The sequence below is a fragment of the Lepisma saccharinum genome, chromosome 2, assembly GCF_977018435.1.
Source record: "Lepisma saccharinum chromosome 2, izLepSacc3.1, whole genome shotgun sequence".
NCBI lineage: Eukaryota > Metazoa > Arthropoda > Insecta > Zygentoma > Lepismatidae > Lepisma > Lepisma saccharinum.
The window spans coordinates 90987466-91012626 of record NC_139230.1 but is presented as its reverse complement, the minus strand read 5'-3'; the positions used below and the strand labels follow the sequence as shown (position 1 = coordinate 91012626).

At 37.1% G+C, this 25161-nt stretch overlaps 1 protein-coding gene across 2 annotated transcripts in view; it reads left to right on the top strand.

Annotated features, from left to right (window-relative positions):
* The window catches only part of LOC145984088 (uncharacterized), a 501971-nt gene that overhangs the window by 43072 nt on the left and 433738 nt on the right, over positions 1-25161 (top strand). For both annotated transcript variants that reach the window (XM_083117495.1, XM_083117494.1), the window contains exons 6-7: positions 9125-9889; positions 12588-12750. In XM_083117495.1, coding sequence (XP_082973621.1) covers positions 9125-9889; positions 12588-12750 — 928 coding nt within the window. The remainder of the gene's footprint in view (positions 1-9124; positions 9890-12587; positions 12751-25161) is intronic.

Genomic DNA, 25161 nt, shown 5'->3' with positions numbered 1-25161 from the left:
GTCATTCTGCGTCAACTAGCTCTACCACAAGCACAAGCGGAAGAAGAAGGAACCACGTCACCAGCAGCAAGACAGTACATGCCTGACAAAGCCATCAGATGAGTGGCGAAATTGATCGTGAAAAAAAACTTATGCATAAAAATTAAGAGTAAGCTTATCAGAGTTAATTATCAGATAAAGACAGTTGACCAGCTCAGACATTTATCCCCGAAAGCTGTTTTTAAGAGTTCATAGGTCTCTGAAGCTGATTTCCTAGTTTTGAAATGAAATTTGACACAAACGCCTTGTTCTGTTTTTCATCCATTTTGCGAGATCAATATTCCGCCGAGAACCAACAACATGTCTTCACTCACCAGGATTCTACTCTCTACTGAAAAAAATATCACGGTGATCTTTTCAGGATGTGTCAAGGCAGTGGTGTAGCGTGATTCTATGAAAGGTGTAAGGCTTCCTTAGATAAACCTGATCTGAATATTGGATAAAGAAAACCCAAAGATATCTTAACTAAATAGAATCTATTTGAATGTAAGTCATGCATGGGCATACTCAATTTCAAACATAAAATGCACACACTCTATGTTAACAATAATAGCATATGTATGTATTACTTAATGAAAATTCTCATTTATACTGTAACTCGATCCGACGATCCTTTAGTCTGAACACCTCCATCATGTCGTCGTAGAATCGGGAGTTTCTGGTCAATGTCTTTAGCAGCTTCTTTTCAATGGATATCAGTCCCAAGTCAGATTTCCTTGCCTGAGTCTGTGTGCTGCGTTGAAATGTGTGAATCCTCTTCAGGGCAGAAAACTACTTTTCCACCGACGAGCTTGAGGCAGGAACAGTGAGGAAGAATTCTGTTAGTTTGTACACTTATTCAACAACTTCATTCAAATAGGTAGTACGCAAGTACTCATGAAGTTCAAACACACTCTTTACTCGATATTCGGCTTCAGAATAAATTACCTGTAGATCAACTTTCAACTGGTAGCAATTGACAAATTTCTCATAAAGCTTAGTTAAGCACACAAACTCTTCTTCTGGAAAGGCCATGTCATATTTTTATTCTTATTATTCTTTTTCTTTCACTAAAAAGCCATTTGTGGGAAATGCGTAAGATACAATTTGCAAATGCAAATGCATTCGAAAATATTACTCATTATCATGGTTACGATATTTGCGCACATTTTGAAAAGCATATCAAGCAACTTAGACAAAGGAAAAGGTAAAAAAAAAAAAATCTGTAAATCATAACACTAAGTATTACGCGCATGCTTTTAACATTACGGGCAACTGGGATGCACGCTACTAACTTTGCGGGTGCTGCCGGATCTAGAATTGCCAGACATTCCTCTTTTACTTGTATCTTTAACTTCGCTGCTTCTAATGAAGGTAATATCCAACATTAAACCATCTCTTTGTGAACTTAATAGTTAGTTTACACATTTAAAACGACACCCGTTTTGTTAGCTACACCTCCCGTCAAGCATTGTTGAAACAACACGGGAGTCGATTTTCTTGGTTCTCTTCTGACCATGCAAACAGACGCAGCGGGGACAGAAATCTCGCCAGATAGCAGCACCCACTCGTAATGTGCATTACAGTGCGTGAGAATCGGGGCGCCCTGTCATTGGTTGATAAGATACTACGTAAGCAAACACACCCGCCATGGGCAAGTCCAAATCATTTCTTCCATTCACCTGCATGTAAGTCCTCTCAAGAGGCCTTACAGAGAAACAAGTCGAATCAAAACAAGTCCTCAATTGTTTCGTTAAAAGTTCTACTTGAAGTCTGATATTGCTATGTGTGTTCAAGCGATAAATACGGGAATGAAATACATTTTCTTCAATAATTTCAGCTTGTAAGGTGGACTTACAAGCCTTACATGGACACTACGCCGCTGTGTCAAGGTCGAAACAAGCTTCCCCTTCCACACCGATGGGCAAACCTAGCACCTAGCAGTGGCGCATCCTGTCTTAAGACTTTCCAATCACACCACGTACATACATATCATTAAAATAATTCAAATATGTGAGGAAAACTGCTGAATTATTATTTTTTTAAAATAAATTGAACTTTTGTTTTTGTTTCCTTACTTACAATGCCTCAGAAATATGCAAAACTCTTTCTATGCTAGTAAAATTTTAAAAATTGCATAATTTGAATATTTATTTTAGTGTGAAGAATAGTCGTAATTCAAACCTTCAGTGAAAAGCAAGTGATTTTATATTTATTTTATTTTTCATGCCTGCTTTTTTATAATGATTGTAATGATTAGTTTCAATGATTATTAGATGAAATTGTCAATGGACACACATAAAGGAACAACTACGTCAAGGCTGAAAGTCAGAGAGAGAATGCAAGTTTGTGTGTTGACCACTTGACACACTTGGCCACTGAAGTAGCTAAAGAAGGAATCAAATACTTAGATAATAACAGAGAAGTAGGTAGGGATAGGACTATTTTGTTCCCCTGTGATCCTTTGTCCACTACTCCACTCTCTGATTTGTCACATGAAAAATATCCTATATTTAAAGTTAGTTCCAAAATAGTCCCAGTTTCACACACTGAAAAATTATGAGGGGCGATCAGGTTGCTCTGACCCTAACATAGAATTTTTATTTTTCAACATACTCCCCTGCAACTGCAATGCACTTTTCCCATCGGTGCTCCAATGCGTGGATACCTTGCAAAAATAAATCTTCCGACTGGTCCTCCAACCATGAGTCCACAGCAATTATCACCTCAGAATCATCAGATTTTTTTTTCCCCACGAATGTCATTCTTCAAATATTTGAACGAATGGAAATTACTGGGGGCCAAATCTGGGGAATAGGCTGGGTGGGGCTCCAATTCGAACGATGCATCTGCGATAGCGACCCTCGCAATGCGTGAGGTGTAGACAGGTGCATTGTCCTGGTGAAGGAGCACACCACGGGTCAACATCCCATGCCTCTTTTTCTTGATGGAATCACGTAATTTCTTGATTAGGTCACTGTAGTATGTGCCAGTGATGGTTTGGCCTCTTTGTAGATAGTCCACAAGAAGGACACCCTTGCAGTCCCAGAAAATTGAGGCCATCACCTTCTTGGCTGACGTTTGCACCTTGAACTTCTTCGTTGGTGGAGAATGTGGGTGTTTCCACTCCATGCTTTGTGATTTTGTTTCTGGGTCGAAGTGATGGACCCATGTTTCATCCATAGTTACAAATCGGGCAAGGAAATCGTCTATATCAGCACGAAACTTGTCAAGAAGTTCTTGACTGATGAGCACTCGGGTGCGCTTCTGATCTGGGGTGAGGCTTCGAGGGACCCATCTTGCAGCAATTTTTTTCATTTGCAATTCCTGGGTAATTATGTTTCGCACAGTGCCATATGACAGGCCACACATCTCAGCAACATGACGGAACAATGACTCGACGATCCTTCAGCACGATATCGTGGACTTTCTTAATGCTTTTGGTCGTCATGACAGTTTTTGGTGCTCCATCTGCATGTTCATCCTCACACGATTCTCTCCCACAATTAAACTCACGACACCATCTCTTCACCATACTTTATGAAGGATCCTGTCCCCTAATGTATCCACCAAGTCCTCATGAATTTTGGATACCGTCCACTTCTTCTTCACAAAATATTTGATCACCGCTCTCACCTCAGTTTTCTCCATTCTGGCACATTGACACAACTTCACTCAGTTAAACCCCTGTAAAAAGAAAATTGTACGTTACTTAGACTTGCAATTCAGATTGAAAGCATATAAAGGATCACTAAAAAATAAAAAAATAAAAAAATCAATCGTGACGTCATTCCTTCTATGTTAGGGTCGGAGCAACCTGATCATCCCTCGTAGCAACTCTACTTATTACTATACATTTTAGCATGGAAATGTGTAGCAGCAAAGTAAGGTGTCAATAGTGTAGACGGTAAGGTGCAAGCAACGCACGACCCTTGCCTAATGCCCACGTAAGCTCAACGTCAAACGTCCAGCATGACAGGGAGGTCATACACCTACCTCCTATATAAGCACAGGAGCAATTACGTGGAACTCTCTTTTGTCTCTGTTGTCATCAACGTTTAAGCCTAAGCTATTGGGCTGGTAATCCTAGGATACGCTGTGTTCAAGGAAGCGTCGCTGGATTAGGCAAGGTGAGTGAGTGAGTGTGCCTTCCGTTTGCAATCCCTACCCCCAAATCACATCAATAAACCTAATGTGGAGAGAGTATCGGTCATTGTAATTTTCAGTCTGCCTTACCCTGGTATGATCTCTACTTTCCCGGAGGATACACTGTTAGTAGAGCTACGGGATGCGACAATCCGGTGTTGTCTTGTCCTATAGCGGACGCCGTTCCCTCAGAGAAAGCCGAGACTAAAATAGTGAAAAATGTATTCAACTCTGGTTATTTCGTAACTTTTCTCCACTAAAAATGATATTCAGAATATTTATTAACAATTCGAATGTCGACTGATGAATAACTTAATTGTTCTGTTCTATCCCAGCAAAATAATTATTTTCATAAGCTTTCTCTTCTGAACAATAATCTACAGATTAAGCATTACAATGGGGTAATAAAAATAAAAATATAATCTATCATCTCATGCTACAGAAGACATTATTGTAAGTGGTTTGCCAATCAAGCTGGTTCCTTTACATACATTTCTATAAAATATAATTTACTATGGCTTTCTCTCTGCAATAGAAAGACTGATGGTTCCCGTAACTGGATGTTCACGTAACCTTTAATTTTGTTACAATCTGTTGAAAAGCATTTCACCCTAAATTTATTCACTCATTTCAAATACAATCAAATGTCAGAAATCCTTGATCTCATCTTAAATGGTTCATATTGCCTCAAGAACAAAATTTAAAAATTGCTCAGACTGAAATTCGAACCAAGAAAATTCACATGACGCACAATAGCCTTTTGGTTTGAGGTTACGAACCGCCTCAAGGCTCTTATTGAACCTTGCTGCCTACACTTTACTGCTGGGCACAATCGAACAATGATTTCTCAAAATAGCACAATAATTCACGTATATTGCTGCACCAGAAGATGTCTTCTTAATTTTACACTTCAGATCTAACTACTTGAACACTATCCTACAATCTACTCTTTCACCAACCATATACTCAGACAAAATCAGCCTTGTATTCACGTTGCAGGTATTTTTACAAAAGCAACACTGAAATATCTTTAAACTTAACTAATTTTTTTTTTTCATTTTAATGCAGGTTTTGCAACAAGATTAAATAAGTGTAACTTTACAACAAATATATCCAAACAGCCGACGATCTTAAATTAAATGTAATAAATCCTTTTTCCTCCAAGTCATTAAGAGTGGAAATTTCCAATTTATTTGTTATTCTTTGGAGGCCCTATATAAAGGATCCAGCGGAATAGCGGGGATCGGCATTCTAACATTTCTTGGACAAGAGGGGAGACCTTGAAAGTTCTCTAAACGTCTGTATATAGTGGCTGTGGCTAGCTTCATGGCTAACGGCCAATCATGCATAAGCAATCCTCATTATTATTTTTTAATCATTTGGCTACAAGCCAACGTTCAGTTCCTCGAGTGCATTTTCATTTAGTGGCTGTGGCTAGCTTCATGGCTAGTGGCTGATAACGTATTGAGAGTCCACGTATTTATTCTGAATTGATTGGTGACAAAGCCAACATTCAGTTACTGGAAGATATTATTATTGTTTTTAAAGAAACTTGTTTTCGAGCCACTGAAAGAAACCACTCCTATATTTCCTCAGATAGAGTATTAAATTAATTGGATCATGTTATTTCTTTAATGTGGGGATTATTTCTTATGTAATTCTTTGTATATATTTAATCCATGAAATAAATAAGTTTTTTATATATTTTTAAACTGAATATCTGGGTATCATTGAGATAAACGAACTTAGTTTTTCCTTAATATCCATGGTAAAGAATATGGTAGTTATTCTATGTCTTTAATTCGATTGAACCGTTTTGTTAGTTTTGATTGTGTAATGCAACTTATTTGCCTGGAAAGTAACGAAAATGCGTAACAGGTTGAGCCAAGGCAGGTTACTCTCTCCAGAGCAAATAAAGCAGAACAGATGGGAGGGTTTTGATCTTATGAATGCCTGGAGAACAATACCTGCCAGAATGTGTAGTGCCAACAGTGAAATTTAAGGGGTCTTTTTCATGGAATGGAATCTCTCTTAAAACTGAATATAAATCTAAACATGGAAGGTTATAAGAACATTTTGACCAGTTTTGGCCTGTTTGTGATAAAAGAACAATTCTGTGGTTACTATTGCGTGCCTGTATCAGAATGACAATGCTCCCTGTCATAAAGCAGGGCCTGTGAGGGAATGGTTTACGTTACTGAAATGAATTGTCCATCCCAGAACCCTGATTTGAATCCCATTGAACACCTTCGGGATGAATTAGAATGCCAGCTTTGCCCAAGACCCAACAACTCACATCACAACCTGCTATGGCGACAGCTCCTCAGGAAGAATGGGCTGCCATTTGTCCAGAGACATTCCAACATCTGATTGCAAATCTCCCCTCCAGAGTTAGGGCCGTCATCACAACAAAGGATGGACCCACTCCGCGTTTATAATTTACTGGAATTTGATGCATAAGGTATGTCTGATGAGTTCCTAGTAGGTATCTGGATACTTTTGATCAGATAGCGTATATATCATTTCTGCAAGCAATAAGTATTTTCACTACACTATTCAATTCTTCACCAATTGTAAGGAACAAGTATATAAATGACCTTGAAACCTTAAGCCATAGCCATAGCCATTTGAATTGTAATCAAGGAGTCCTGGGTCCTGGTGTAGGAACATGATGGTTTGGATCTCACTTTAAACTCTGGGTCCAGACTCTTATTAGCCTTACTGTAAATAAAATGGGCTTGAAACACTCACTCACTCATTTACTTACTGAAAGTACCAGGGTGAGTCAAAAGTTTGTCCATTTCTGTACATGGACATTGAGACTGGAGACACAAGCTGCGACATCAGACTTATTCAGCAAAGCATAGGCCATTCTGTTGTATGGCCCTCTGCCAATGTTTCGTGAGAGCCACGATCCCACAACGATACCATTCGGCTGGTTTCCAGGCCAAAAACTCATGCACCCCTGTTTCCACAGCATCCAATGTGCCAAATTGTTGTCCTTGCAGGAACTGTGTGACAGAGCAAAGCAAATGGTAATCGGATGAAACAAGATCAGGGCTATTTGAATTCCTTCCAAGTCGTGCAGTTTCTGGTGACATGGGGAGTTATTGACCTGCAACAAGACTCTCTTCCAATGCATCAATGTTGGGTACTTCTGGAGCATAGTATCATGGACCCACTGCAGTTGTACAGCATGAACGTTCCCATCAACAGCACAACCATCTGGTACAAGTTCCCAAAACACTGGACCATCAATAGTCCACCATATGCACAACATGGCCTTCTTTTCAAACCATGCCCTTTGAACAAGTGGCATTGTTTTTTGTCGCGACTGCAACCACTGCTTACCACTGTCAGAATATTGCAGAATTATCCACTTTTCATCATCCCTGACAATTTGATAACAAAACCTGTCGTCCCATGGATTTTGAAGCGATTGTTGACAGATTGAGACTGGTTGTTCAGCCTGTTGTGGTGTCAACTCATGGGGAACAAATCAAGGCTGTCGATAGACAAAACCCATTTGGTGAAGAGAGCAAACCATGGTGCTTTGGGAGGATCCAACCTGTAGTGCCAGTTGCCATGTACTGATGCTTGCATCGGCTGTCACGTGCTGTAGCAGGGCATCTTCATTCATGGCACCTGGTCCCACACATCAGGGCTTGTCTTTCACACTCATGTTCTTAGACGAGAACCACTTGAACCATTTCTGTGCTGCCCTAATGTTCACTGTGCTCTCACTTTCCACCACATAAATTTCCCTCACAGCACTTGCAGCTTTCACCCCTTTTTTCCAATAATGTCATAACAAGATAGGCATGGCCAATTTGTCTACCTCCATGATGGCCCGCCATAATTGCACTGTGCTTTGTAGAAATGCATTGTGCCTGTGTGAATGTATGTACCAGGTGGTACACACATCATGTGTCCACCGTGAGGTGCTCACTTGGATTTCCAGGCTTTTTCTCTGGCTTCACTGTTTCCCACATGAAAACACGGAAGAACGTTTGACTCAAGCTGGGAGATCACACAACAGTACATGTAGGAGGGATGATGAGACTGACTGGGGGAAAAAAATAAAAACTCATTAGATGACAAACTACTTTTGAGTCCCTTTTATCTTGATAGGGTGATCAGGAACTTATAGACAGTTTAAAATTAGATATGAACCATTCTGCATATGGCTCCACTATGAATTGAATCTGCACGCTTAGATTGCAGTACTTAATGATGATTGCCCTCTTGATGTCTGACCATAAGTAATCACCCTTACCTGAAACTTCTAAAACTGGGAACAAATTGCTAATTAACAGAGTAAATACTGATCCAGATTTTAAAATTTAACAGTAACAACCTTCAATGAGCTTAGCAGGTGGCAACTAAAAGCAGTTACGTATTTGCTTCTCCTACCCACATGTGAAAGTTCATCTGTCAGATTTTCTTTGGATAAATCTTGATATTTTACCTTTTAGGAATCCATCATATTATTTTTTCCATTGTTAATGTCTTTGTGATGCATTATACACTCAAAAGTGAAACCTGCGGTTGTTCTTTACCTGCATTTTAAGCTTTCTTATTTACAAACCAATTAAGGTTTGACTATATTTCTCTCTTTTGCTGGACCCTGTGGCCGAGTGGTTAGCACATCGCACTGCAATGCCAAGGGTCCCGGGTTCGAATCCCGCTCGGACTTGGTTGTTTGTGAATGTCCATTCATCCTTTCATCACTGATCCCCATCTTCGCAAATTAGCCAAGAGGCACAAAACACAAAGTAAAATAAACTAAATCAAATGTCTGTGTTGCAACTGCAGTGTTGTCATAATTTGAAAGTAATTTAATTTTGTAAGTTCTATTTCATTTCTTAGTTAATTTACTCCCTACATATATACTAGCTGCAATGCATGCATATTTAATTGCTCATTGTAGATATCTTTAAAATAATATTCTTATTTGCAGGTTATTCTGAGGCGAGATCTGTGAATTTGTCTGCACCATTCTCATCAGACACTCTAAATTCAAGCTTAGAATTTGAAACTGGCATTGCAAAGAAAAGAGTTCCTTCCAGTCTTAAAACTGAAACTGAGAAGAGCAGTTTGGATAAATTTTCCATGAAGTCTGAAGCTGGGTCAACACAGAATGATGAACAAGTGGTTGACAAGACAACCTATTTTCACACTGTTAGATTTAAAGTAGACGACACTCAAGGTGCGATAGATGTGCTGCCTCAGCCACACCGGTTGGAATTCCACCTTGCTGAACAAGAAAGTCATAGTATCCCTATACCTCCATCTCCTATGAGAAGGCATACATTGAATCCCAACCTTGCATTTGCAAAAGCAGTTATAGAAGAAGAAGAAAGTGAAATAAGCCCAGAAAGTTCTTTCATGCAGAGTGGATTTGAGAAAACACCACTATTGAATGAAAGAGGGAGTGAATATGAGAGTGCAGGAAGGATGAGAGATAAATGTGAAATTGATATGGAGAAGGAAATGCAGGAATTTGGGGCTATGTTGGATTCCATAACATTATCTTCTTCCACTAAAGAAGGTAATAGAAGTGGAGGTGGATCCATGTTTATTAAGAGGGACAGCAGCTGGAGGGTCAGAGTCCCTATTGTGTTGGATGAGGAATCTGTACTGGAAGGTAAATCAGCCCAGGAACAGATATTTCCATTGCCACTCTCTTGGACCAAGAGTACACGTCTGCTGAAGCAAGAGACAAGTAAGTACATATTCCTATTCTCTTCTGTCATGCAATGACAGCAGTGCATGTAGCTTTGAACAGAACTATATGTATATCAAAGTTTAAGAACCAAAAAATATTATTTTTGACTTTCACAAATTGAAAATTAAAAGTATAGGTGAATATTACTTTTCAACTTTAATACTGTTGTATGTGCTCAAAACATTTGAAATAAATGCTTGCATAACTGGCTGGTAACCAGAGGACCTGTTTGCAACCAAGAAAGCTATGTTTCCTCTTTCTTTGCCTGTTATGACCAAATTTATAGTGATAAGAGCCTAATTTTTTTATTGCCCAAATAAGCATGCACAAAGGGATTGAAAATGTGAGAAATAGGCACTAAAATGAAGAAGGCATTCACTTTCAATATTGTGAATAATGAAAGGTCTCAAATGAATACTCTCTCATTCAAAATTTGATACAGTGACATCGCAGTTATACATTCTGTGATAGTATGTTTTTCTCATTAGTATGCTTTTTTCTGTCAGTCCCTGCCAATTTCCCTAAGGTTGTGTGCTATTATCCAGTATTTCAGTTATACAATTTTCAGATATACAAACTATTGGCTGAGTGGAGACTCGAACATGCGAATAAAATGTCATTCTGAGTTTATAAGTAGGATGCCTCTCTCTTCTCTCTCACTCTCCCCCCCCCCTCAACATGCTCTTCCTGGTTCGCTGAGTAGATACTCCCGGGCATATTTCATCTGGCTACTTCTTGCAAGTTTAAATTTCGAGAGACCTGTTAACATTTCCAGAGTTTGGAAGTAACTAGTTAGAAGTAACTCAGTTACAAGTAACAGTTACCTTTTTGAACAAATGTAACTGTAACATGGCTACTCACCGGGAAATCCTTGAATTCTGGGAATTCTGCGTGAATTATTGGCTCTGGAAATTATGCATGAATTCTGCTTGAATTTTTCTCCATAGACGTGAAAAATTGCAACTTTTATTAATCCAAATCCTATTGAATTTATACATATTGATAAATGCCCTGAGGCGCCATTTTCACAGTTGAGTTTTTATTTTTATCGAGGAAGGAAAGTAATGTGTGAAAAATAAAACAGAATTCTTTCGATCTGTTTACTTGTTTGTGTCCTTTGTAGAGCAATCTGACAGATGGAAGATTATTGCAAGATTCTGAGGAAAGATGGAAGGCTTATTTTACACTCATTCCTAAACTAATATTGTCTACCCTGAGTTGGCAAATTCTTTGTAATTTACCCTCCCCCATAGCCAACATGGCAAATATTGGAGAAGAAGGGTAAGGTTTTCACATGCAAGTCCTCCCCCCTCTCTTTCCTGCCCATCTACTATGAAGAATTCTGTGAAAGTGTGGTAAAGAAGTGTGAATAGTGATTAAGCCCTGTTGTCAATTTTCCCCATGTCTTTTTGTGGAAGGGGGAGAACACAGACACGGCAGTCACACTTTTAGTGTGTGTTCAAACCCTAGAGCAAGCAGCATTTAGTGACTATCTGTTTGGCAATAGTTCTCTTGTTCCCCAATCGTAAAGCAGAAGGCTCAGTGGATTTCTACCTGATGGGGGATGTAAGAAGTGCCTTTTTCCCCTTACTCCATCAAGGAAGGTGTGAGGAATGCAAATTATGTGCCCCCACACTCAGCAATGACTCTTCTCTTCCTCCTCTTGCTTGAAAAGTTTACTCCTTAGGAGTTCAAGGTCACATGGTGAATGAATGAGATTGGGGTGAAGAGGAGGAAGATGCGAGGGAGAGGTTGCCTGGCCTACAGAACAGGCTTTTGGCAAATTTTATGACATCGGCAGGGCTTGGGAAATTAGAGTTATCACAAAAATTAGATAGAGATAAACATCCTATTGTTTAACATTGTCTTTTGCCAAGACCTGAATGGCTGAATGGATAAAGTGCGTAAACCTTGCTTCACTCCCCCCTTTTTGCCTTCACTGTCTATTTCTCATGATTTTGTGGATTTATATTAATGATGTAGAACAAGTTAGTGCAGCATGGCAAACTTTTGTGTGTTTGTATAATACTCCTTTTCTTTCTTTGTGTACCTAATTTTACCATTTTAATTGCCTTTCAATAATACGCTTTTCTCCTTCTGTCCTCCATATAACATGTAACTGGGATTTCACTGTACTTCCATAACATTAATGGCTATAATTTCATAATGCATGCGAAGGATTTTGTATAATACTTGTGTAATTTTTTATTTAATGGAAGCAGTATTGTTTATTTATTCATTTTCGAAACAGAAGATATTTAATAATTTCCTGTTCTAACCTCAAATAATAGATGAAAAATATTGTGTATTGCAACAATTGCTCAGCATTCATGATGACATTCACAAAGGAACAGCCATGCCTGAATCAGGATTTGACTGTAGGTCAACCATTTACAGCCTTCCTCTTGTATTCATACATACTAACAAAAAAATGTCAAACTGACAAAACATTAGGCTCTAAATATGATTTTTCAGAAGGGGTTTGTGAATGATTGTGCAGATTAGTTGTTAGATAACTGTAAGGTAGTAGTATCAAACTTTGCATATTTTCCTACCTCAGGTGGCTCTTTCAGTATGCCAAATTTCAAATGAATCAAAATATGTGATGTTGAAAAGTGCCTCTTCATTAGTTGATTTCACATGGAATGGCCCTCATGTAAAAACAATAATATGATTTTATGTATTTGTATTGCAGGTACCTCAACAAAATCTGAACAAAGTAGGAATTTAGTTCACAACTTACCTGAAGAACTTCGAAGGGACATTTCAGCAAACATTTATAATCAGGATGAAAATTTGGATCCATGTTTGGGTATCACTTCATATGCATTGTCTATGGAGCCCAATCCATTCTTAAGGTATGCTATTTATTAATAAGATGTTAGTAAACTTTAATTTTGTATTTTATGGGAGGTAGTTACATTCCTTAACAAATAACCCTGAGGTGGCATAATTTTTCAAATACAATGAATTTCCGATCTAACATCGTAAATAATGTTAGTGTGCCTAACAACAAAAATGTCAATCTGACAAAACATTAGGCTTTAAATATTATTCTTCAGAAGAGGAATATGAATGATTGTGCAAGTTAGGTTTAGATGACTGTAAGATAGTTGTACCCTGCTCCCCTCCTCTCTTCTTTGCATTGCCTGCAGAAGTTGCAGTACAAATCACTGCCTCAAGTGCCAGACAATTTAATATCTTTCCTCTTGCCAAACTACAACTCATCCATCCTTCTTACTTCTGAATTTTCACCATACTATGTTGTTATGGCTTTTCCATGAGATAGGAAACAACAGATAACAAGAAGATCAGTTTTGCTTCATTCTCATTCCTTGAAGTTGCTCATGTTCATAATCCTGTTATTTTCTGTGTAACATAGAATTGTAATTAGGAGAAAAAATTGATAAAAGAACTAAATGACAAAGTTCTTATGTTGCGTAATCAAGGCATTGTGTGTTTAATCCTCAGTGGAAGCATATTTCACAGTGGTTTGGAATCCACATTAAACTGTGGGTCCAATACTTATTAGTCTATCTGAACATAAAGTTAACTTGAAACAAACTTTTGCTTTTTGTCTTCTGCCTCCACTCCTTCCAAAGATGTTTAATTTTGGAAGGAGGGAGGCCCAGGTTAACAGGTTAATATTTTCAAATTACGAGGATCATTGCAACTACTATTTTTTTCTTGAGAATGCAAAACCGACACAAAAATTCAAAATATACAAATTGAAGAAGACACTGTATGGAACAGGGATGGCCAGATCTGGATATAATATAATATATCATAATATACTGCTGGACAAAAAAAAACCGGACACTTGCATTTTTTGTGATAACGCAATGGGTCGATAAAAGCTCTGGTACAAGGGCTAACTAAATGTTGCAGAAACTGAATTAAGTACGAATGCATAAACAAAGTCCGAGCCTATGAATGGTGCATATGGTACTACATGATCTGCCGAACATTCTGTAATATACCTGCGAGCTGTTATTGCAATTCAGATGTCAAATATTAAAGTGTCCGGTTTTCATTGTCCAGCAGTATATAATCAAACCCCTAAAGAATAGATAAATATGAAATAACCATTTCATGACCTTTCTGAAAAAACCATAAGAACCTCACAATAAATAAGTCAAATACATACACTGTTATGTTACATACAAATGACTGCCAAAAAATATTTCACCCAAAAAACTTGTTACATTTTGACAAGGCCAGCCAGTATCATAAATATACATAAAACTTGCACGAAATTGAAACACAATAAATAGATACAATTAATAAATACAATGAAGATGATTGTAAAAATGGACGTGAATGAAACGATTGCAATCTTAAAATGAGAATGAACAAACCATATGAAAACACTTGATAATTACAAATGAGAAAATACATAACATTACATTTGCAAAAAAAAAAAAAAATATTACTGTAGACGCCTATAAAGAGTCAATAGATCACAGATTAGGCGCTTGTTTTGGCACTATACGTAATAAGATGAAAGATATCTGTTGCGTAGCACTTGTGTTTGGGGGGGGGGGGGGCTGACAATGAAGAAAGAGTCCGGATGTACAGTGACAGGTTGAAGTATTTCCAAAATAGACGTATATATATATCATGTGATTTCAAGTGGGATATGTTGGCCATCCCAGTTTGATGCCTCAATTCATCATTCCGCGGTGGTATACAATTTGTAAGTTTCCTCATAAATCATGAAAATAAAGAAAAAAAACGACAAATTAGAAGAGAAAAATAGAAGAAGAAAAAGGGAATAGGAAAGAGGAGAGGAAACCCAAAAAGGGAAGGGAATACAACGAGAAATAAGAGCACCAATTACAATTTGCTTAAAACAAACAACCCTAAATATATATACTCCAAAAATTCTTAGTAAGTGATATCCAAAAGATTGTTACTAAATGAAGTTAGATTTGAATGAAATAATTAATCATTTTTTTTAAATGAGCATATGTTAACAAATGTGTATAAGATATACCGTGTTGAAATACTGAACATTAAATAAACACGTCTACATAAGAAAAACTGTATTAGGCACAAATCCACAATAAAACCTTAATATTCTAATACATATAAACAACTTTAATATAGTACCAAAATGGTGATAGTCAATACACCTGTTACATTCAAACTGCTGGGTTACGAGGATGGTAATTATTCGGAGGGGGACGACGTCGGCAGTAAGAAGAAATTCATCTGTTCTTTGAAGGCGAGTTAGATATTTGTCCAGCAATATTTGCAATTATTAAAAGGGAACTAAGCGATAACAAATAACTCGTATAAACATTGGCCATGGAAATTTCTCAATAAGGGAATCGTACCAAACTTCTCGAAGTAATCCCATTGTTGATGAAAATGCCATCAATAATAATGATTCTAAATCCAAAAGATTTAGTTTGAAGGTTTTGTAGAGAGTTAACAAAAAATGAAACAATTGGTCCGGGTCAGAACCATCCGTATGCGGTAAAGCCTGTAAAAGATCAACTGCTACCGAATATCTAATGTGATTTGTAATATGTGAATAGTCGGGGGGTAGTAAAAGTTCTCTGGGGGTACGAAAGGTTGGTGACTGCAAAAAGGGGGAAGGTTGTATGTTCACAGGCGGGAATGGAAAAGTCGGCGATCCATGCAAATGGCCATGACGGGGAACTGACATTATGTGGACCGCTCGGGGAGAATGCCCCAAATTCCAAAAAATAAATAACCAAAACAAAAGGGTAACCGGTACTATCATATATGTAATAAAGGTACGGAGCTGCAACATGAAGGTATGTTGAAATAGAATTGTAATCAATTTGCAAAATTTCTGTTATTCCAACTAGCCCCCAAAAACTTTGGCAACCCTGAATTCCCTAAAGGGGCAAAGGTAAAATCAAAATTCCAGGAAAGAGAAGAAAAAAAAATATAGGAAGGAGGTTATTGTAATGCTATGACCCACAATTGTAATATAAGGGGAAATTTTTTTCCAAAAAAAGCCCAACTTAATTCTTACTTTTAGCAAGTAAAAAGGAAATATATATATATATATGATCAAACCAGATCTGCTACCAGGAACTTTGTAACTGAGAGGTTGCGTACGTAATAATAATAATAAACAAAATTTAGAAGACGCGCAAAGAGTCCGTGGAAAGAACTAGTTACATGTACGCTATAAATAAAAAAAAGAAAAAAAAAGCCAATCAGTCACAAAAGTCACGGTTTGGAGGTTAACTACGAGTATTTTGTACTGTTACCTCAGTCTCTGACGAGATCCAAATTAAACGGGACCAAGCGATCCATTGAACAAGATTATTTGAAAATAAGGTCAAAAATATACATATGAAGCTGTGACCAAGTTAACTCTTGAACTAACGAGTAAATATAGCCACGAGTCCGTCCCAGAATAATTCACAACCTCGTTTCATCAGTATATAACCTAAAGTACAGTTTTCTTCTTTGTGTGGGGATAAACATATACTGCAATACTTAATTTGCGACACTTAGTCAAAATTTATTATACCAACCTCGCAGCGAAGAATGGTTAGTATTTCAATCAACAACATGTACATTGTATAACTGTAACAACTTCTTCTTCTAACCCCCACTACAACAACTCTTCAAAAGTTTTAACAATTTAACCAGAAGATAATACAATAAAAATAGAAAAAACTGACAACATCAGAATAACGTATACAACTATATCGTTAAAATCTACAAAGGTCAATCTTTAGCAGTATTACATGTGCCTTATTCCTTTTGAGACAAACTCCCCTCTTTCTTTTTGTTTGATGCTCTTATGCAACTTAACAAATATGCATGAAGGTTATTTATGCACCATATGCTAACCAACAATTATATAAATTGTATTCCCCATCCTTTTTGTACTCGATTGATTCTATTAGTGCCTGTCTTACTTATACAAAAATTGAAACCGGGCGTCGCTTTACTTTTTTACTAGACCAACCGCGACGACGTCGTATAAGCTGGGAATGAATCGTTAATTTGCCTTCTATTTGACTTGTCCTTTTTTGCCGTCCGTTTCTCTCAATATTTCAACTTGTAACTCGGTCAAGAAAAAGACGTATATTAGTCAAAGCACGCATTCACTGTTCACTTATGCAAAAAATGGTCATAAAGTACATACCTAGATATTTTGAACAATTGTACACCATGGTTAATTAGAGCTGACCACTGTTGAATCAAAGAGGGAACGCCTTCCAATGGGTCGTCTCCATGCACATACGAAGTATGCTATCCTGTTACTCGTATCTTTCCTTCTCCAACTTGTCCCATCGCACCTTCATAGTTCTGGTTGCACTCCGGGAAGGAAGAAAACGACGATCAAACCGGTCAACGGTCAAGGAATGCTTCGCTTAATCATCTTCGTTGGTTGGCTTCGTTCGTCCAAAAACACCAGCAGCTTAACGTCTTACTATCACATGATACAAAAATGGAACAGCTTCTCGTATTGTTCTAAGAAAGAAGGTAATCCCATATTACCAATTGTAATCGACGACGGAGAGTTACGTCTAGTCCCGCGAGTCGCTTCTTCTCTCCAAGTTCATGTCGTCACTCCAAAACTCCTTTACGACTCGCAAGCTGGTTCGGAACTGCTGTCTCTCGTCGATCGTGATCGCAGAACAGAAAAAATGCCACTGGTGACCTCTGGCGGTCAATCGATCAACTAGTATCCGACAACACTGACGCAAAGCATACCGAAGATTATGAGGAGAAATGTGAGGATTTTCTACGCGGAAATTTAACGTAATACATTTTTATTACGATCCGCGCAGAAAAACGTCACACACTGTAAACCCAGATTCAACATTTGTTTTAAATTGCCAATGCTGTAGTTTTGAGTCTGTTGATGTCATGAATGCACACAAAAAGTGGTGGGGGAGGGAAGTTGTGAAGGTCAGAACTCCTCCCTTTGAACTTCATTTTACTAGCTATTAGTGTAAAGAAAGTCTTCATGAATTACGTAATGATAATGGTATAAGATTGATTACTTTTGCAACCTCAAAGAATTTAATTGTGAAAAGTACCACTTTTAAACATAAAGATATCCATAAATATACCTGGTCTTCTCCAGATGGTAAAACTCATAATCAGATAGATCATATTCTCATTGATAAGAGAAAGCATACTAGTATAATTGACGTTCGTACACATAGAGGTGCTGACTGTGCCAGTGACCATTATTTAGTAATTGCTAAATTAAGAGAAAGACTCTCAGTGATAAATCATAAGCAACAAAATCTAAAAGTTCTAAAACTTGATACAGGAAAGTTTACTGATGAAAGAATTAAGAAAGATTACCAAATTAAACTGTCAAATAGATTTGATGTTTTGCAGGATTTAAGTGATGATGAAAATATAAATGAAACAGACGTAAATAAGAATTGGGAGCACATACGTAATGCAATAGAATCAGCAGCTAAAGAAAGTATAGAATACCATAAACCGAGAAAAAGTAAGCCATGGTTTGATAATGAATGTCATAATCTAATAGAAATAAGAAATCAGGCTAGACTTAAGTGGTTAAATAACTCTGATGATACAAATCTAAATAATTATAATAGAATAAAGCGAGAAGTTAACCGCACGTTTAGAAGTAAAAAAAGAGATTACTTGAAAAGCAAAATTAACGAAATTGAAACAAACAGCAAAAATAAAAATATCAGAGATTTATATAAAGGTGTAAATGAGTTTAGAAAGGGGTGGCAACCTAAAGTAAACTTGATAAAAGATAAAGACGGTGATTTTCTTGCTGACCCAAGCGATATTTTAAATAGATGGAAGAACTATTTTAATGACCTTTTAAATGTCCATGTAGGAGATAAATCAGAAGTGAATGAAGTACATACAGCAGAACCTTTAGTTCCAGAACCTAACTTGACTGAAGTTAAAGATGCTATTAAAAGGCTAAAGAATAACAAAGCACCTGGCATTGATTTAATACCAGCTGAGTTAATTAAATATGGTGGAAATTCATTAATATGTCAAATTCATAAATTAATTTGTTTAATATGGAATAAAGAAGAAATCCCTCAACAGTGGAAAGAATCCATAATTGTTCCTGTGTTTAAAAAAGGTGATAAAATGAACTGCAATAATTACCGTGGAATTTCTCTACTCTCAACAACATATAAAATATTATCTAACATTCTTTTAACAAGACTAACCCCATATGCTAATGAAATTATAGGTGATTATCAATGTGGATTTAAACGCAACAGATCAACTACAGATCAAATTTTTCACATCAGACAGACACTTGAAAAAAAATGGGAATATAATCAAAATGTCCATCAGCTATTCATTGATTTCAAAAAAGCATATGATTCGGTCAAAAGAGATAAATTATATAATATATTAGTAGAGTTTGGAATACCTAAGAAGCTTGTTAGTATGATAAAAATATGCACCAGTGAAACAGAAAGTAAAATTCGTGTGGGTATTAATATGTCTGACAAATTTACAATTCATGATGGGTTAAAACAAGGAGATGCATTATCTCCATTGCTCTTTAATTTTGCCTTAGAATATGCTGTTAGGAAGGTAAACGAAACTAAAGAAGGACTAAAATTAAATGGTGTGACTCAGTTGTTAGCATATGCAGATGATGTAGACTTACTGGGGGATGATGTGAATACAATTAAGAATAATGCTAAAATATTTTTCAAAACTGCTAAAGAAATAGGTTTGGAAGTTAACAAAGAGAAAACTAAATATATGCTTACAGGCCGAAACCAAGTGTTAGGTAATAATCAAAATCTAATTATTGATAACAACTCGTTTGAAACAGTTTCCAAATTCAAATACTTTGGAGTAATATTAACAAATGAAAATTATATTAAAGAGGAAATAAAAAGTAGGCTTAATTCAGGAAATGCATGTTACTTCTCTGTTCATAAACTTTTGTCTTCTCGTTTAATATCTAAGAAACTAAAAGTTAAAATATACAAAACAGTAATTTTGCCTGTAGTATTATATGGGTGTGAAACTTGGTCCCTTACATTGAAAGAGGAACATAAATTGAGAGTATTTGAAAATAGGATCCTTAGGAAAATATTTGGACCTAAAAGGGATGAGGAGACAGGTGAGTGGAGAAGGTTACATAATTTAGAACTACATAATTTGTATTCATGTCCAGATATTATTAGAATAATTAAATCAAGAAGACTTAGGTGGGCAGGCCATGTGGCACGAATGGGAGAGGAAAGAGGAGTTTACAGGATTCTTGTTGGAAAACCTGATGGTAAGAGACCAGTAGGAAGGCCAAGACGAAGATGGAGGGACAACATCGAGATGGACCTGAGGGAAATCGGTAGGGATGGAAAAGAGTATATAGAACTTGCTCAAGATAGGGACAGATGGAAGGCCTGTGTTGCTGCAGCCATGAACCTTCGGGTTTAAGAAGGCTAGAGAGTTAGTTAGTTTTATTAGTGTAATATAATTATTGCACTCCAATTTTCTATTCATAATTGTGCTCAAAAGGATTTTTCAGGAGTTGACTCCCCTTAAAAATTTTCATTTCATGTATCAAGCTTTACCTTTATGGTATAACTGCCTTCAAACCCCCTTAATATGCAGCTCATTTTCATACATAGGATGACATTTTTTTTAGCGATAACAGGTATGTTTCAACCAAAATCAGAAATATTGATGCAATATTATTTGTGTAATTATCTACCCCTCACTCCGCTTTTTGCCAACTTATTTCTGAGCACACACAAATAAATTGTTTTCGCAGTGCTTTAGGAAATTGACAAATGTACATGAAATGTAATTCAGGAAATTCATGTTATTGTTAGCCATATCCCAAAAATAGTTGCATTAGCAACAAAGTGAAAATCGAAGCATCTGGCTTCCAGACCTACTGGTTCCACCTATGTCATTCCTAAAAGATGAAATGAATAAAAGCGGGTTTGCTTTTGTTTTTGCTGAAAACCATTTTATTTACAGTTAGTGTTCAGTCTCTGTTTAAGATGGGCAGAAGCGCTATCTGGAGGCACTTTGAGAAGAGAAGTAACTGTAGTTTGTATATATTGTTGACTTGTAGGTAAAATATTAGAAGGTGTACTTGAAAACGAAACATTACGGAGACAGGATGTTCTCGTCGGTTTGGAATGCAGACCTTACAAATTCCATTACTTGCCTCGTCCGTGGAAAGGTACCAGCCTGACAGACGGATATGAATCGACAGGTATTGTATAGTGAAGCAACCGAACCGATCTGAGAAGATCGGAAGGGAATTTCGGGAACAGTATTGGATTTGGTTTTGGTGTGTGAACATCGAGGAAGAAAGCGCAGGTATGTACCTGGAGGACGGAGGCGTCTCTCCGAACATAGAATGGTCTGAGCCTTGTTACAGAACCTCTCGCTAGTACCTTTTCTTATTTACACCCCGGTAATAAAATAATGAAATAAGGGAAGGAGCGAACATGGTTGGAGGTACGGGCCTTTTTTGTAACATTTAGTTGTAGGTGCGAGTTCCTTATAGGAAATATGTGCTTCAGAACGCGGGTTAGGAATGCTAAGGAAAAATGAACACGAATTAGAGTTATCTTTAACGAGGATTCAACAGCTGGCGGAACAAACGGTTCCGATTTCACCGTCTCGTCCCGTCACCAGGGCAAGGTCGCGATACATACAGCAGTTTTCCACCAACACTGCACATTCCACGGACTGTGTTGCCATTATTCCTTCCACCGTTGTCAACAATACTGAAGTCATGGCATTGAACATACCAAATTTTATTCAACCTGAAAAGTTTTCAGGGGCAAAACCCTTAGAAGTTGATCAATTTTTCACAACTTTTGAAAATATGGCGGATGCATTAACTTGGACCCCTGCAAAAAGAAAAGATTTCTTGCCTTTATTCCTCACTGGAATCGCTTTAGATTTAATAAAATCTCAACCAGATTATGCAAATAAGGAGTATCAAACGCTCAAAACAGAAATTACCAACACTTTTAGGGACATTGGTCAACCTCTCCTGGTTGAGGATTTCTTAAAGGAACAAGTCCAACAAATTCAGGAAACCCCGCAAGCTTACATCTTGCGTAAGCATGCCTTGATTCAGAAATATCTTCCCCAAGCATCCGTGGATCATGTAATTTATTACATTGTGAGGGGACTACGTACCCAGTACCTTCAAGTAGCTTCCAACAAGAATTTTAATTCGGTGAATGAACTTCTACGGTTCATCAACAACTTGCAAAGAAAACAAACCCTTTTGGAAGAGCAAGCGTACAGAGAAGCTAGGGAATTAGCGGCCCTTAAATATACTCAAGGTCTAGTTGCATCAACAAATCAGATAGGATTGCAAAACATAGTAACCCAACCTCCCATAAAAGAACCTCTAACTAGCTCAAATAATCAACAGGAAATAAACAGTCAACTGCAAACAGAAAAAAACTTTGTAACACAAGATCAATTAAAAGATTTGGAAATTAAAATGAATGAACTCCAAATTAATCATTTTTAGAATAGTGCACAAACGTTCAGGAATAGATCACAGCCTACTAGAACTAATAATAGATTTCCTGCACGCCAAAGATATAACGGTAGGAATAGTTCACATTCCCAAAGAAGTAACAATTTTTATAGATCAAATAATTCAAACAATGGTTACCAATGTGGGAACAGGGGACGTTCAAATTACCATAGAGGAGGTTATAGGCCATTCCAGAGACAACACCCTCAACAAGCTCAGGGATGGCAACCCTGCCAAAACTGTTGCCCTCAACGTGAACAACATACAGCCCAGCAATATAATCAACAAGTATATTACAATCAGACAGGTTCATCGGAACAACAATCACCTAATGCCTCTTTAAACTATTGAAACCCTATGAACGTGGGAACGGTCGTCAGGGGAAAAGTTTGCATACAGTTCCCATAATTAAACAGAATAATCTTAGTTTTCTAGAAGCAACAGTAAATAGGAAACCTTGTAAAGTACTTGTAGACATAGGTGCAAATTGTAGTATAATAAATGACAACTTGGTTCCAACAAATGCAAAAAGAATAAACATAAATTCAACCATAGCAGGAATAAGTGGAAATTCCATAACTGTCAGACAAATTGCCTTCATACGATTCCGAATCGGTGGGAAATTTTACTGTCACCCGTTCAGAATAGCTAATACAAAATTCCAGTATGCAATTTTGGGCACAGATTTTTTAAATCTACATAAAGCAAACATATCGTTAGGAGATAATACGATCTCATTGCAGAGATTAGGGTATTCACCAAAATGGCAATTTTCCAGTGACGAAAACAAAGTACACACCATTCATGATCAAATATTTCAAATGTTAGATTTAAATCAAAGTTCAACATTTGTAACAAAACATAAAATAATATTACAACCGAAATCCTCAACTTATGTAAAACTACGGCTAGAAAACATCCAGATTGGGACTAAATATAACACATTTGAACCGAATAGAGAATTGTTGGACTCATTAGATATTTTAGCACCTTATGCATTAGTTAATGAAGAAGAACCCCACATTTTGCTAACAAACACAAAAAATCATCCGTTAGTAATACAGAAAAACACTCCAATTGGTTCAGCAGGAAGTAACCAAATAATTTCTGAAATTTATGACACTAACGTCAATGCGAATGCAAATAGTGGTCATAAAGTACATCATTCATTCGAGCAAGGTGACGAAAATTTAGACCAGGAAACCTTAAAACGACTCATTAAACATAGGAAATTTTATGACGTTAAACAAATTGATATAAATCCCGAACTAACAGAAGACCAAAAACTCAAAATTCAAAATTTAATTTACAATTATGCAGATATCATGTATTGGAATTCTGAGTGCTTTTCTAAAACAAACGCAATGGAAGCACACATAGATGTTGCTGAATGTGTTCCTCCATTTGCTAGGCAAATTCCCATACCCATAAATTTAAGGGAAAAAATGAAAAATGAAATAACAAGACTTCAAGAACAACAGATCATTGAACCTTGTGAAAACTCACCATTTCGTCATCGCATATTCTTAGTTAAGAAACCAAATGGAACCTACAGACTAGTTTCAGACTTTTCAGAAATTAATAAAGTAATATACAATGTTTCATATCCCACTCCAGATTGCAATGACATTTTAGCACGTCTTGCAGGTAAATTTTTTTACACTACATTGGACATGGCTCAAGCTTATTTTCAAATTCCAATATCAGAAGAATCACGTCCAGTTACCAGCTTCGCAATTCCAGGTTGTGGTTCATTCCATTATAAATGTTTACCTATGGGCATGAAGACATCCAGTAGTTTTATGAATAGACTAATGGACATTGTATTTAGTGGTCTTCCCGACAATCAAGTAGCCACCTATTTAGATGATTTGTGCATAGCAACTTCCACTTTTGAAGAGAATTTCTCCCTAATTCAACAAATATTTGATAGGATTAGGAAAGCAAACATGACGGTTTGAATAAAGAAGTGTAAGTTCGCATTTTCAGAAACCATCGTTTTGGGACATCTTCTTTCTGCAAAAGGGATGAAAATTTCCGACAAAATCATTAATTCAATCAAGAATTTTCCAACACCTAGCAATAAGAAACACGTGAAGAGCTTCTTAGCACTTTGTTCTTACATTAGAAAATATGTGTCCGGATTCTCATTTTTAGCAGATAACATATATAAACTTTTGAAAAAGAACGGTCCGTTCACGTGGACAGAGCAGCACCAGAAAGAGTTCGATGAACTAAAGGATAAAATTCTCAGTTCTCCCGTTCTCAAACCGTATTCTCAAAACAAGAAGACCTACCTCATCACCAATGCGTCTACAGTTGGCCTCGCAGCCAGCATTTGGCAAGATTCGGAAGACGGAAGCTCACGCCACCCAGTTGCCTTCGCGAGCTGCAGATTAACCGACACAGAGAAGAAGAAATCAATATTTGAACTAGAATTTCTCGCAGTGGTCTATGGAGTAAAAGCGTTTAGATATTATTTGCTAAACAGCCATTTTACTTTAATAACTGATAATCACTCCATATCCTATTTACGACAAGCATCAAATTTGACAGGTCCATTGGCACGAAGAGCTCTGGAACTACAGCAGTTTTCCTTCGATGTGAAACATGTCAAGTCATCAGAAAATGCCCTTGTAGACACTTTAAGCCGCTATCCTGCAGATAACGCTCCTGCCGACAGTGAAAACAACCCTGAACTAATTTTCCACCTAGAGGACGAAAACTTCAGCATTCGACAACATCAAGAAGACGATCCATTATTCGGCCC